The following is a 13,567-nucleotide window of genomic DNA, read 5'->3' as shown; positions in this document are numbered from 1 at the left end:
GTGCCAACTCCACACAGACAGCATCCCAGGGCAGGATCGAACCCGGATCTCTGGCGCTGTGAGGCAGCGACTCTACCAACTGCGCCTCTGATAATTAACTACATATTTAAATGTTCTTCCTAAATATTTTTATTTTGTACCAAAGACTTAAGAACGATATCCATAACAGCCCAAAGCTCCTCACGTGGAATTATAGTTTCGTCCAAGTTTCTTCCCAGCTGTTATCAAGCAACTGAACAACACCCTACCACAACTAGAGAGCAGTCCTGAACTACTATCTACCTCATTGGTGACCCGGAGTATCTTTGATTGGACTTACTAGCTTTATCTAAATGTTATTCCCTTATCATGTATATGTACACTGGGAATGGTTCGATTGTTATCAGTTGTCCACCTGGCCTTTCTAAGTGACTCTTGTAATCATTCAGAATACTTTAATTCATGGAAAATACAAACGATTGGCTAACTTTAAGATTTATTGACAGGCTAAATAATACAATTTAAAAAAATGAACAGAATCAGTCCAGCATGGCTAAAGTGCTCCTTATAAAGGACCCCTTTGCTTATACTTAATGCTAAACTGTTGTAGGTTTCTCTTTCGATAGAACTTCATGGAGAGATGTTGCACGTGAATTAAATACATTTTGGGTTTCCCATGAAATTTATGTCTCACAAGATAACCACAGGAGAATCCTTCAATTCTGACTGAACTCAAAGGAATCTTGGGATAGGAGTTATGGTTATGAATCGTCAGCGATCAACACTGGTGCTTATTATGGTGTCCACTGAGTACTATGTTTACATATCTATTGTGCTGTTGCAAGTAAGAATTTCATTGTTCCATTTCGGGACATCTATATACTAAAACTCTCGTTTGTTTGTTTGTTTGTTCCTGGGGAGTGGGGGGGAGGAGAGGGTGCTACACCAATGCAGTAGAGGTTTGGGCCCAACGGGTCCACTTGATCTAGCATGACAATAAAACACTCTTTAGATTTAGATATTTAGATTTAGAGATACAGCGCAGAAACAGGCGCTTCGGCCCACCGGGTCCGAGCCGCCCAGCGATCCCCGCACACTAACACTATCCTACACCCACTAGGGACAATTTTTACATTTGCCCAGCCAATTAACCTTCATACCTGTACGTCTTTGGAGTGTAGGAGGAAACCGAAGATCTCAAAGAAAACCCACGCAGGTCACGGGGAGAACGTACAAACTCCGTACGGACGGCGCCCATAGTCAGGATTGAACCTGAGTCTCCGGCGCTGCATTCGCTGTAAGGCAGCAACTCTACCGCTGCGCCATCGTGCCGTCTTGACATAAAGAGCGATGATTTGCATGGAATAACATTTAACAATTCAAAATACTCTTATGTTAGTGCCAAGCCTTTAACTGCAGAATTCAACATGCATCTAGAAATCTAGAACGATTATACTTTTGAGTCTTTAATAATCTGAGGGGTAACCTTTTTCACGCAAAGGATGGTGGGTGCATGGATCGAGCTGCTGGAGAAGGTAGGAATCATTTGGGACTTGAATTAAATGCCATGATTTCTTTTTGTTCCTACTTCCAAGCAGATTAGTCGAGTTCATTTTCTGGATCTTCCAGAATATTGTGTATTTTTCCTTGCAACCATTGAAAGGTTTTATCTGCAACACGTTCAAAAAGGTTCACATCGGTGTGGTAATAGTGATACAGGCACTTCTGGTTACAGCAGTCGTTTAAAACGTCCAAAAAGTTGCAAAATGACTTTGCCAACGAGTTCCACTGATGAGGTTCTGGATACTTTTCTCTTGTATGTAAATAGAGAAACTGCAAAAGGAAGGAACAGTGAGACATTTGAACAGGCTTGTAAAGTTAGGACAGTTAGAATATAACTGAACGAAAAACCTACCTTCATAAAAAAGCAGTTGAGAAAAGGTTTTGTCTTTCCTCGGTAGTCACTGCACAGTTGATCCACGGTCCAATAATAACTATTGAGAGATTTTAAGATTTTAAAGGCTTTTTTCCGATAGCCACCTTTACCATCTATCTTTCCAAATACAAAAGCATCGATTCTTGAGAAGGAAGGTCTATGGAAACAAGAATGATTGTTGTAGTTATACCTTTGTTTGATTTGGTTATCAATCACACTAACTCACGTTTGTGCCTGGGAGTTTGTGATTCACACCCGGAGTTAACAGAGTAATATAAATATGCTTTATATTTATTTTATAAATCATACTTATATAATATAAATATTATAATTATATTTATATTTTTATATTATAAAGCATAGTGGCACAGCAGTAGAGTTGCTGCCTTACAGCGCCAGAGACCTGGATTCGATCCTGACTATGGCCGTCTGTCTGTAAGGAGTTTGTACGTTCTCCCCGTGGCCTGCGTGGGCTTTCTCTGGGATCCTCGGTTTCCTCCCACACTCCAAAGACATACAGGTTTGTAGGTTAATTGTCTTGGTATAATTGTACCGTCTCCAGTGTGTAGGATAGCGTTAGTGTGTGGGGATCACTGGTCGGTGCGGACTCGGTGGGACTGTTTCCGCGCTGTATCTCTAAACAAAATAATATTTGTTAGGTAGCACTGGGTGCTCAGTGCCCATGCATCTGTTGGACAAACAGTAATACAATAATAATACTGTATAAGCAGTCAGTGTTTAATCATTATTTAACATAGAAAAATAGAAAATAGGTGCAGGAATAGGCCATTCGAGCCAGCACCGCCATTCAATATGATCATGGCTGATCATCCAAAATCAGTACCCCATTCCTGCTTTCTCTCCATCTCCCTTAATTCCTTAATTCCATTAGCCCTACGAGCTAAATCCAACTCTCTTGAAAACATCCAGTGGATTGGCCTCCACTGCCTTCTGTGGCAAATTCCACAGATTCACAACTTTCTAGGTGAACAAGTTTTTCCTCATCTTTCCTAAATGGCCTACCCCTTATTCTTAAACTGTGACCCCTGGTTCGGGACGCCCCCAACATTGGGAACGTTTTTCCTGTATCTAGCCTGTCCAATCCCTTAAGAATTTTATGTTTCTATAAGATCCCCTCTCATCCTTCTAAATTCCAGTGAATATAAGCCCAGTCAATCCATTCTTTCATGTCAGTTATTTTTCATTTTAATTGTTTTGTCAGTTTAGCTTGACCAATTTTTGCATATCCCCTGCTAAAATTCCCTCCTTGGATTGATATTTATGTATGTATGTATGTATGTATGTATGTATGTATGTATGTATGTATGTATGTATGTATGTATGTATGCCAGAGATCCTAGGGTGACGGAGGAACTGAAGGATATCCACATTAGGCAGGAAATGGTGTTCGGTAGACTGCTGGGACTGAAGGCTGATAAATCACCAGGGCCTGATGGTCTGCATCCCAGAGTACTTAAGGAGGTGGCGCTAGAAATTGTGGACGCATTGGTGATCATTCTCAAATGTTCTATAGATTCAGGATCAGTTCCTGTGGATTGGAGGGTAGATAATGTTGTCCCACTTTTTAAGAAAGGAGCGAGAGAGAAAACGGGAAATTATAGACCAGTTAGTCTGACTTCAGTGGTGGGGAAGATGCTGAAGTCAATCATAAAAGACGAAATTGCGGAGCATTTGGAAAGTAGTAACAGGATTGTTCCGAGTCAGCATGGATTTACGAAGGGGAAATCATGCTTGACTAATCTTCTGGAATTCTTTGAGGATGTAACCAGGAAAATTGACAGGGGAGAGCCGGTGGACGTGGTGTACCTCGACTTTCAGAAAGCCTTTGACAAAGTTACACATAGGAGATTAGTGGGCAAAATTAGAGCACATGGTATTGGAGGTAGGGTACTGACATGGATAGAAAATTGGTTGACAGACAGAAAGCAAAGAGTGGGGATAAATGGGTCCCTTTCAGAATGGCAGGCAGTAACTAGTGGGGTACCACAAGGCTCGGTGCTGGGACCGCAGCTATTTACAATATACATTAATGACTTGGATGAAGGGATTAAAAGTACCATTAGCAAATTTGCAGATGATACAAAGCTGGGTGGTAGTGTGAACTGTGAGGAAGATGCTATGAGGTTGCAGGGTGACTTGGACAGGTTGTGTGAATGGGCGGATGCATGGCAGATGCAGTTTATTGTGGATAAGTGTGAGGTTATCCACTTTGGTGGTAAGAATAGGAAGGCAGAGTATTATCTGAATGGTGTCAAGTTAGGAACAGGGGACATACAACGAGATCTGGGTGTCCTAGTGCATCAGTCACTGAAAGGAAGCATGCAGGTACAGCAGGCAGTGAAGAAAGCCAATGGAATATTGGCCTTCATAACAAGAGGAGTTGAGTATAGGAGCAAAGAGGTCCTTCTGCAGTTGTACACGGCCCTAGTGAGAGCGCACCTGGAGTACTTTGTGCAGTTTTGGTCTCCAAATTTGAGGAAGGATATTCTTGCTATTGAGGGCGTGCAGTGTAGGTTTACTAGGTTAATTCCCGGAATGGCGGGACTATCATATGTTGAAAGACTGGAGCGACTAGGCTTATATACACTGGAATTTAGAAGGATGAGAGGAGATCTTATCGGAACGTACAAGATTATTAAGGGGTTGGACACGTTAGAGGCAGGAAACATGTTCCCAATGTTGGGGGAGTCCAGAACAAGGGACCAGAGTTTAAGAATAAGGGGTAGGCCATTTAGAACTGAGATGAGGAAAAACTTTTTCAGTCAGAGAGTTGTGAATCTGTGGAATTCTCTACCTCAGAAGGCAGTGGAGGCCAATTCTCTGAATGCATTCAAGAGAGAGCTGGATAGAGCTCTTAAGGATAGCGGAGTCAGGGGGTATGGGGAGAAGGCAGGAACGGGGTACTGATCGAGAATGATCAGCCATGATCACATTAAATGGCGGTGCTGGCTCAAAGGGCCGAATGGCCTCCTCCTGCACCTATTGTTTGATTATACTTCTGTGAAGTATCTTCCAATAATTTTAGTTTAGTATTTTAGTTCAGAGATACAGCATGGAAACAGGCCCTTCAGCCCACCGAGTCCAAGACAACCATCGGTCACTGGTACACCAAGTTCTATGTTATCCCATTTTCACATCCTACACACAAGGAGCAATTTACTGAGGCCAATTAACTTACAAACCTGAACGACTTTGGAATGTGGGAGGAAACCAGTGCATCTGGAGGAAACTCACACAGTCAAGGTCTATATTTCAGTTACTTCAGCTTTTTGTATCTATCTTTGCGGATACACTGTTCTTTTATCCAGGGTCTTACGAGATTAATTATTTGTTCAATTAAACAACTATTTAATGACACGAAGACACGACAATATTTTTTACCTCCAGTATAATCCCTGACAGGTCATATCTATCCCAATGCTTTTGACTTGCTCTTGTCGTTCAAAGCTCAGCCATTTTGACTTGCCACACAGCCAGCTTGGGAAAGGCCATTTCACATTGGAGAAAGATAGGGCATTTTCAATGCAAAGTACCAGGTCAATATTTATCCAGTTGATCATCAGAGGCAAAGCCGTAGCTAACACACTCTTTTTTCTAACTGCAAACACAAGTTGATCATTAGTTAAATGCTTGGATAGCAAGTAAGTGCAATAGCAAGCTAAACATTAATTTCATTTAAATTGAACGAACACATGTAATATTGTAGATGATAATGGTAACTTTTAAAACATCTGCTACTAAAGATAAAAATAAATGTTTGCAATTCAGCAGCATTGATCATCTGGGACCAATATTTGGGAAATTGTCGGAAGGTCAGACGTGGTGGGCTTCCAGTATTCAATCACTCTTTATTTTTACTTTCAAATAAAATTGTAGAATTAAGGAACGGATGTTTATCCCTTGACTTGGCACATTACAGTTCTCAAACATTTAATTAAAATTGCCACGTTCCAAGCATCTTCCCCACTACCGATGTAAGGCTAACTGGTCTATAATTCCCTGTTTCTCTCTCCCTCCTTTCTTAAAAAGTGGAGTTACATTGGCTACCCTCCAGTCCACAGGAACTGATCCAGTGTCTAGAGAACATTGGAAAATGATCACCAATGCATCCCCGATTTCTAGGGCCACCTCCTTGAGTACTCTGGGATGCAGACCATCAGGCCCTGGGGATTTATCTGCCTTCAGACCCAATAGTTTACCTAACACCATTCCCTGACTAATGTGGATTCCCTTCATTTCCTCCCTCCCACTAGATCCTCGGTCCCTTAGTATTTCTGGGAGATTGTGTATGTCTTCCTTAGTGAAGGCAGAGCCAAAGTACTCGTTTAACTGTTCTGCCATTTCCTTGTTTCCCATTATACATTCACCTGTCTCTGATTGTAAGGGACCTACATTTGTCTTCACTAATCTTCTCCTTTTTACATATCTAAAGAAGCTCTTAGAGTCTGTTTTTATAGTCCCCGCAAGCTTTCTTTCATGCTCTTTTCCCCCCCTCTTAATTAACCACTTTGTCCTCCTCTGTTGAGTTCTAAATTTCTCCCAGTCCTCCGGTTTGCTGCTTCCTCTGGCCAATTTATATGCCTCTTCCTTTGATTTAACACTGTCCACTTTGGCGGCAAGAACAGGAAAGCAGAGTATTACCTGAATGGTGAACGGTTAGGAGAAGGGGAGATGCAACGTGACCTGGGTGTCATGGTGCACCAGTCATTGAAAGCAAGCGTGCAGGTGCAGCAGGCAGTGAAGAAAGTGAATGGTATGTTGGCATTCATAGCAAGAGGATTTGAGTTTAGGAGCAGGGAGGTTCTACTGCAGTTGTACAGGGCCGTGGTGAGACCGCACCTGGAGTATTGTGTGCAGTTTTGGGCTCCTAATCTGAGGAAAGACGTTCTTGCCTGAGAGGGAGTACAGAGAAGGTTCACTAGATTGATCCCTGGGATGGCGGGACTTTCATATGAAGAAAGACTGGATAGACTAGGCTTGTACTCGCTGGAATTTAGAAGACTGAGGGGGGATCTTATAGAAACATATAAAATTCTTAAGGGGTTGAAGAGGCTAGATGTGGGAAGATGGTTCCCGATGTTGGGGGAAGTCCAGAATCAGGGGTCTCAGCTTAAGGATAAGGGGGAAGTCTTTTAGGACCGAGATGAGAAAACATTTCTTCACACAGAGAGTGGTGAGTCTGTGGAATTCTCTGCCACAGAAGGTAGTTGAGGCCAGTTCATTGGCTATATTTAAGAGGGAGTTAGATGTGGCCCTTTTTGCTAAAGGGATCAGGGGGTATGGAGAGAAGGCAGGTACAGGTTACTGAGCTGGATGATCAGCCATGATCATATTGAATGGCGGTGCAGGCTGGAAGGGCCGAATGGCCTACTCCTGCACCTATTTTTCTATGTTTCTGTTTCCTTGATTTCCCTCGTTAGCCACGGTTGAGCCACCTTCCCCGTTTTATTTTTTTGCCTGACAGGGATGAACAATTTTTGGAATTCATCATGCAGTCTTTAAATCTTTGCCATTGCATCTCCACCGTCAACCCTTTAAATATAATTTGCCAGTCTATCCTAGCCAATTCCCATCTCATACCTTGAAAGTCTCCTTTCTTTAAGTTCAGGACCCTAGTCTCTGAATTAACCGTGCCATTGTCCATCCGTACAGAGGGCAGTGGAGGCCAAATCACTGGATGAATTTAAGAGAGTTAGATAGAGCTCTGGGGGCTAGTGGAATCAAGGGATATGGGGAGAAGTTGGGCACGGGTTACTGATTGTGGATGATCAGCTATGGCGGTGTTGGCTCGAAGAGCCAAATGGCCTCCTCCTACACCTATTTTCTATGTTTCTATTATGGTCACTGTAGCCCAAGGGGCTTTGCACAACAAGATCGCTAACTAACCCTTCCCCATTACACAATACCCAGTCTTGGGCAGTGTACAACCCAGCGGAATGAACGTTGATTTCTCTAACTTCAAGTAACCCTTGCTTTCCCTCTCTCTCCTTCCCCCCACCCTAGTTCTCCTAGCTCTCCTGTCCCCGATTAAATTTGTATGTATGTATGCCTCGTTGTCACCTTCCGATCAGCTAACAATGGACCACTCTACATTCCCTTATCAACATCTGCTTTGATCTGTCGTTTCCACACCTCATCCTTCCATATCTCTCGCAGTGATGGAAATGGGGGGGTACGCAGGGGGACGGTGTTCCCCTAGTTTTCAATTTCCAGCTCAGGTTTAATGAGTACTGCAGAAAGATTCGAGTCGTTTATCGCTTTATTTAACTCAGACGAAAACGATTTGATAACTGCCACTGTTAGCACTTGTTAACAGCCAGTTGTTAACAGGTAGTAGTTATACAACATGTCATCAATACATCGATCCACATTCCTCAGTAAATGTAATTGTGTTTTGACCATGTATTAATGACACCGCGTTCTTTTGAATAAAATTCAAGGGAGAATTTCTTAAACTCACTGTCAGGGCTACCGGACCGCGAGCACGGGCTCAGGTAAAGTCACGTTATTTTATTATTCCACGTTATTTTATTTGCCGCTCTGCCGCTGTGCCACTGTGCCTCTCTGCCGCTGTGCCTCAGTTGTTTCAGTTAAATTAGAATGGATGGGGAGAAAATTGAATAAGTAGTACCAATAGTTTTTTCCAGCCTAAATCGTGAGTGGTGAATATTTTATTGGGGGTGGTTTTATTTAGCAAAACAATAGTGTAAGCAGAAATATTTTATTATATATCACTATCAAATTTTATTATATATCACTAACAAATCACTATCAATTATCTATAAATTTAAGATTTGTGTACCCCTGTGTAAATGAGCATAGAGATACTTTAAAAGACAGCGTCTTCAGATCGATGAAGAAATAAATGATAATGAAAACACTCAGCCAGAAAAGAAGGCAAAATTACTTGAAAATGATAATGTAACTGATGCAGTTGTTTCGCCTGATGCTGTATGTGAAAACATTTCAAAAGATATTGAAAAATGTGATCTTCCAGACTGTTGGACACAAGAAATGTACTTTAAAAAAAGAAAGAATATCCCTTGCTAATTGTTAAAAACAGAAAACTAGGATGTAGTGTATGCAGCAAGTGTCATCTTGGACTTGAACGAACACAAGGAATTCATTTGTCTCGTGAGTGGTGCAGTGTTAATGTAGTAGGAGTGAGTGATGACAAAGCAAAACAGTTAATGAGTTTAAGAAAAAAGATTTTTAAGCACAAAAATAGTGATGCTCATATCAGATGCTAAAAAATCAATGAAACAGCTTAAAAAAAGCAATCGAAAATGTAGTGTTTATGTCACTGAAAAAGGACGAAGCAAAAACGGTTGATTATTTAGAACTTTATATAATATTGTACACAAAGGTAGGCCCTACACAGATATGTCTTCTGATATTGAACTGCAAGAAAGAAACGGCATCGACTTCTACACTCTCGTAAGTCATGTGCAGATGTTTCTCACCACATAGGAAACCAGATGCGAAAGACAATGGTGGAAAATATAATTTCAAAACAATCTAAAATGTCTATTAAGATTGATGAATCTACTACTATTAATGGGAAAACTGTTCTGGTAGTCTGCTTGAGAGCAGCAGTTGGTGAATCTTCCCAACCTATATCATTCTATTTTGACTTAGAACATATGAAACTTGGTGCAAATGCAAAATCTATATATGATGGGCTTCTAAGTTGCTTACAAAGAGGTGGTTTTTCAATACAGTACCTAAAGGAAAATGTGATATTACTTGTAACTGATGGTGCATCAGTAATGTTAGGACGAAATGCTGGGGTTGCAAAACTATTTCTTGATGATTTCCCTAATGCAACTGTTTGGCACTGTGCCAGTCATAGGCTTGAACTCGGTGTAGGTGATGCTATAAATGAAGTTGCAGGTTTGAATCATTTTCAGATATTTTGTGATAAATTGTATTCCTTATATCATAGGTCTCCTAAGAATCAGGATAAGTTAACTGCATGTGCTGAGGCTCTTCACTGTCAACTGTTGAAAATTGGTCGTGTTTTCAGTGTGAGAGGGGTTGCTTCGTCTTACCGAACTGTAAAGGCAATGTGGCAGTCTTATAAAGCTATTTGGGAGCATTTTGAAAAAGCACACTGTGATGCTTCAAGATCTAGTGCAGAGAGAGCAAAGTACGAGGGGCTGAAAAAAGTATTAGAGTCATCAGCTTTCGTAAATAATTTGGGCTTGTTGATGGACGGTTTGCTAGAGTTGTCTGAATTGTCACTTGAACTGCAGAACCAAAATTGTGCACTTAGTAAAGCACATGAGGAAATTAAACGAACTATCAAGGTTCTTGAATGTCAAATAGAGAAGCCAGGAAAATGTTATACTCAAGTGGAGAAAGCAACAAGCCAGATGATATTTAATGGAATAAATTTGAGAGCTGGTAAAGTACCTACTATACATAAACAATGGTTTTTGAGGAGTTTGGTCAATAATATGAAATCCAGGCTGCTTGAATCTACAACAGCTTCCAATGATAAATGTAAAAAGTTAATTAACAAGTTGAAATATTTAGATATTAACAATATTCCAGAAGATTCACTTTTTACCTTTGGGGATAATGATGTAGAAGAAATGGCAGAACAATTTGGCTTAAATGGTCGGCTTTGTTTCAGAGCCTTCAGAGAATTCAAGGAATCTAAAGGGAAGATAGTTTCTGCAGATTTTCAGCAGCTGGTAACGGCTGTAAATACAATTCCGGTATCAACAGCAGAATGTGAAAGAAGCTTCAGTGGCATGAATTTCTGCATGTCACCTCAACGTGCAAGACTTCAAATTGATCATCTCTCAACTCTTCTATTTATTAAGTTGGTGGGACCTCCTCTGTCAAAATTCAACCCCGAAGAATATGTGAGGACATGGCTTCTTAGTGGCAGAAGGCGTGCTGAAGAAACGGCATGCAGAAAGAGGAGAAAAAAATGGAGATTATATACCATTATGGAACATTTTGTAATGTAAACAGAGAGAGAGAGAGAGATGCCAGAAAGCAGCTATGACATATAATACACAATAAACTATATTATAAATACACAATAAATAAGTTATGCATTCCTGTACTCTTACATGGGTATGACTGCACATTAAAAAATCCCCCCCCCCCTTCCCAACCTCAGCCTCACCGACCTTAGAGTACCCCTAGTTCCTAAACCCCATTTCCACTGATCTCTCGTCTCCCTCTCGCCTGACTCTCAGTCTGAAAGGTCTCGACCCGAAATGTCGCCCATTCATTCCTTCTCTCCAGAGATGCTGCCTGTCCCGCTGAGTTACTCCAGCATTTTGTGTCTAACTTTAGCAACAGTGAATGTTTTGTTTCATGTAATCATAACAGAATGTAAATAATCGTTTTAAACTCTGACATTGTTTAGATTAGTTTGCTATTTTGTTCACTGTTGTTCAAACCGATTGCCTAAAGCTGTTTACATAAGATGAGTTTTTTTTTTTTTTTACCTTGAAAGCCATGATCGTGCTTGTAGTAAAGATCTTTGTATTCCTTTACCAAATGAAACAACCTGAAAATGGTTTCATCGTGAGAAAGCCGTCTCCACTCTCCACCAACATGCTCATTGACTTCAAACAGGTCTAAATGGTGATCAACAGGGGCAACCTGGAGTTTGTCCTTCTGTAGGGGAATGAGGACATCAAGTTCATCAATTGCCTCTGCCTTGGTTCCGTCTGCGACGCTCCCAACTTGGATGAAGTAGTTTGCAAACAACTTGTCCCGCTCATGAATAAATTCAAGCATCTTTTTCAGCGTGGACTGCAAAGCTTGTTTTACTTCCTTTTTGTCTGAATCTTTCCTGATTATTCTTCCGTAATATTCTTGCAGGGGCTTCTCTAATCGGTCAATCCTTGCAAATATATTCGGATCCATCGTCCTGCGGATATGTTGTAGCGGTTCTTAAACCCTTGGCTGCGACGTGTGTTGTTTGCTGCGAGCCTTCCCACACCAGTTGAACTTCCTGTGCAACTGATAGCACAGAACGGACATCCTAGTCCACATGTGTCAAACTCAAGGCCCGCGGGCCGAATCCGGCCCGCCACGTCATTTTATGTGGCCCGCGAGAGCTTAATTGTCACTGGTCGAATATCTTTTAAGTTACAGACATTTTTAACTTTCAAACTTTCATTTCTAAACACATTTTTCCAAGTGCTGTGCGTCCTCCTCCCTGCACGCTCGGCCTCTCCTCACTCGCACACACAAGATGGACGCCGTTAGCGGAGCCGCCCGTAATCACCGCCTCCATTCCCCTCACTCTCCCCTCACAATCCCCCCTCACTCTCCCCTCTCACAATCCCCTCACTCACTCCTCACACTCCCCCTCACTCACTCCTCACACTCCCCTCACACCCCCTCACACTCCCCCCTCACACTCCCCTCACTCTCCCCATACACCCCCTCACTCTCCCCTCACACCCCCTCACTCTCCCCTCACACCCCCTCACACTCCCCTCACACCCCCTCACTCTCCCCTCACACCCCCTCACACTCCCCTCACACCCCCTCACTCTCCCCTCACACTCCCCACACTCTCCCCTCACTCTCCCCTTACACCCTCACTCTCCCCTCACACCCCCTCACTCTCCCCTTACACCCCCTCACACTCCCCCCTCACACCCCACCCCCCCCCCCCCTCACGCTTCCCCCCTCACACTCGGGGGACACTCCCGAGCAGGAGGGAGATGGTCGGACCTGTTGGTCCACTCATCCTTCCCTTCCGTCCCTTCAACCCACGCCACGGCGCCCTCGAGTCCCCCCTCCCGCCCGGGCCCAGCACCGTTACCGCACACAGGCCGCAGCGCAGCGGGCAGCCTCTTCTCCTCCTCCTCCTCCTCCTCCTCCTCCAGCGGCCGCTTCCACCCATGGCGGCGTCGCCACTTCAGAAAGATGGCGGCCTCCTCCCGCCGCGCCTCTCTCCCCTCCCCACGCTCCCAGACCGCCGCCGCCCGCCTCGAGTAGTCCCACCGCCGCCGCCCGCCTCGAGTAGTCCCACCTCCGCCGCCCGCCTCGAGTAGTCCCACCTCCGCCGCCCGCCTCGAGTAGTCCCACTTCCGCCGCCCGCCTCTCGAGTAGTCTGGAGCTCCCTCCTCCTCCCTGCACGCTCGGTAAGTGCCTTTCGCCGCCAACGGCTCCACGGAGGGGAGTGGACGTGGGGGCCGAGTGGGGGGAGGGAAGGGTGGGGGTAGGAGGGGGGTGAGGGTGGAGGGAGGAGAGGGTGGAGGTAGGAGGGGGGTGAGGGAGGGGGGAGTGGGGGGAAGGGGGTGGTGGGGAAAGGGGGGGGAGAGTGGGTGAGGAGAGAGTAGGGGGAGAGTGGGACTGGGGAGGGGGACAGCAGGGGTGGGGGGGTGGTTGGGGAAGGGGAACAGTGGGGGTCAGGGGAGAGGGGGGAGGGGGAGAGTGAGGGGGAGGGTGGGAGAAGGTGGGTGGGGGGAAGGGGACAGTGAGTGAAAAGGGAGGGGTGAGGGTGGGGTGGGGAGGAGTGAGTGAGGGAGGAGAGGGGGTGGGGGGCAGTGGTGGTGGGGGGAAGGGGACAGTGGGGGTGGGGAAGAGGTGACAGTGGGGGTGGGGGGGCAGTGAGAATGGGGGTGGGGCGAGTGTGTGGAGGGGTGG

The 13,567-nt window shown here is 44.2% G+C and overlaps 2 protein-coding genes across 2 annotated transcripts; both read right to left on the bottom strand.

Annotated features, from left to right (window-relative positions):
- Positions 1 to 492: 492 nt before the first annotated feature.
- On the bottom strand, positions 493 to 10,528 carry LOC144592146 (protein mab-21-like 3). The gene is made up of 4 exons (XM_078396566.1): positions 10,509 to 10,528; positions 5,318 to 5,534; positions 1,895 to 2,072; positions 493 to 1,812 (listed from the first exon to the last, which is right to left on the bottom strand). The coding sequence occupies exons 2-4, from the start codon at positions 5,494 to 5,496 to the stop codon at positions 1,579 to 1,581; spliced, it is 591 nt and encodes a 196-aa protein (XP_078252692.1). The 5' UTR covers positions 5,497 to 5,534; positions 10,509 to 10,528; the 3' UTR covers positions 493 to 1,578.
- Positions 10,502 to 11,886, bottom strand: LOC144592147 (uncharacterized). The gene is made up of 2 exons (XM_078396567.1): positions 11,407 to 11,886; positions 10,502 to 10,843 (listed from the first exon to the last, which is right to left on the bottom strand). Exons 1-2 carry the CDS (start codon positions 11,828 to 11,830, stop codon positions 10,740 to 10,742), a joined length of 528 nt encoding a protein of 175 aa, XP_078252693.1. The 5' UTR covers positions 11,831 to 11,886; the 3' UTR covers positions 10,502 to 10,739.
- Between the last annotated feature and the right edge of the window lie 1,681 nt (positions 11,887 to 13,567).

This window comes from Rhinoraja longicauda, chromosome 3 (genome assembly GCF_053455715.1).
Source record: "Rhinoraja longicauda isolate Sanriku21f chromosome 3, sRhiLon1.1, whole genome shotgun sequence".
NCBI classification, from domain to species: Eukaryota; Metazoa; Chordata; class Chondrichthyes; order Rajiformes; family Arhynchobatidae; genus Rhinoraja; species Rhinoraja longicauda.
This window is presented reverse-complemented; position numbering and strand designations above follow the sequence as displayed.

What these genes read in the sequence shown, in the direction of transcription:
- LOC144592146 (XM_078396566.1), bottom strand. Translation starts at nt 5,496, where the DNA reads ATGATCAACTGGATAAATATTGACCTGGTACTTTGCATTGAAAATGCC. An exon ending in TGTCAGGGATTATACTGGAG is followed by an intron (nt 2,073 to 5,317) that starts GTAAAAAATATT and finishes TTGTTTCCATAG; the next exon opens with ACCTTCCTTCTCAAGAATCG. An exon ending in TCAACTGCTTTTTTATGAAG is followed by an intron (nt 1,813 to 1,894) that starts GTAGGTTTTTCG and finishes TTCCTTTTGCAG; the next exon opens with TTTCTCTATTTACATACAAG.
- LOC144592147 (XM_078396567.1), bottom strand. Translation starts at nt 11,830, where the DNA reads ATGGATCCGAATATATTTGCAAGGATTGACCGATTAGAGAAGCCCCTG. An exon ending in GCACGATCATGGCTTTCAAG is followed by an intron (nt 10,844 to 11,406) that starts GTAAAAAAAAAA and finishes CCGTTTCTTCAG; the next exon opens with CACGCCTTCTGCCACTAAGA.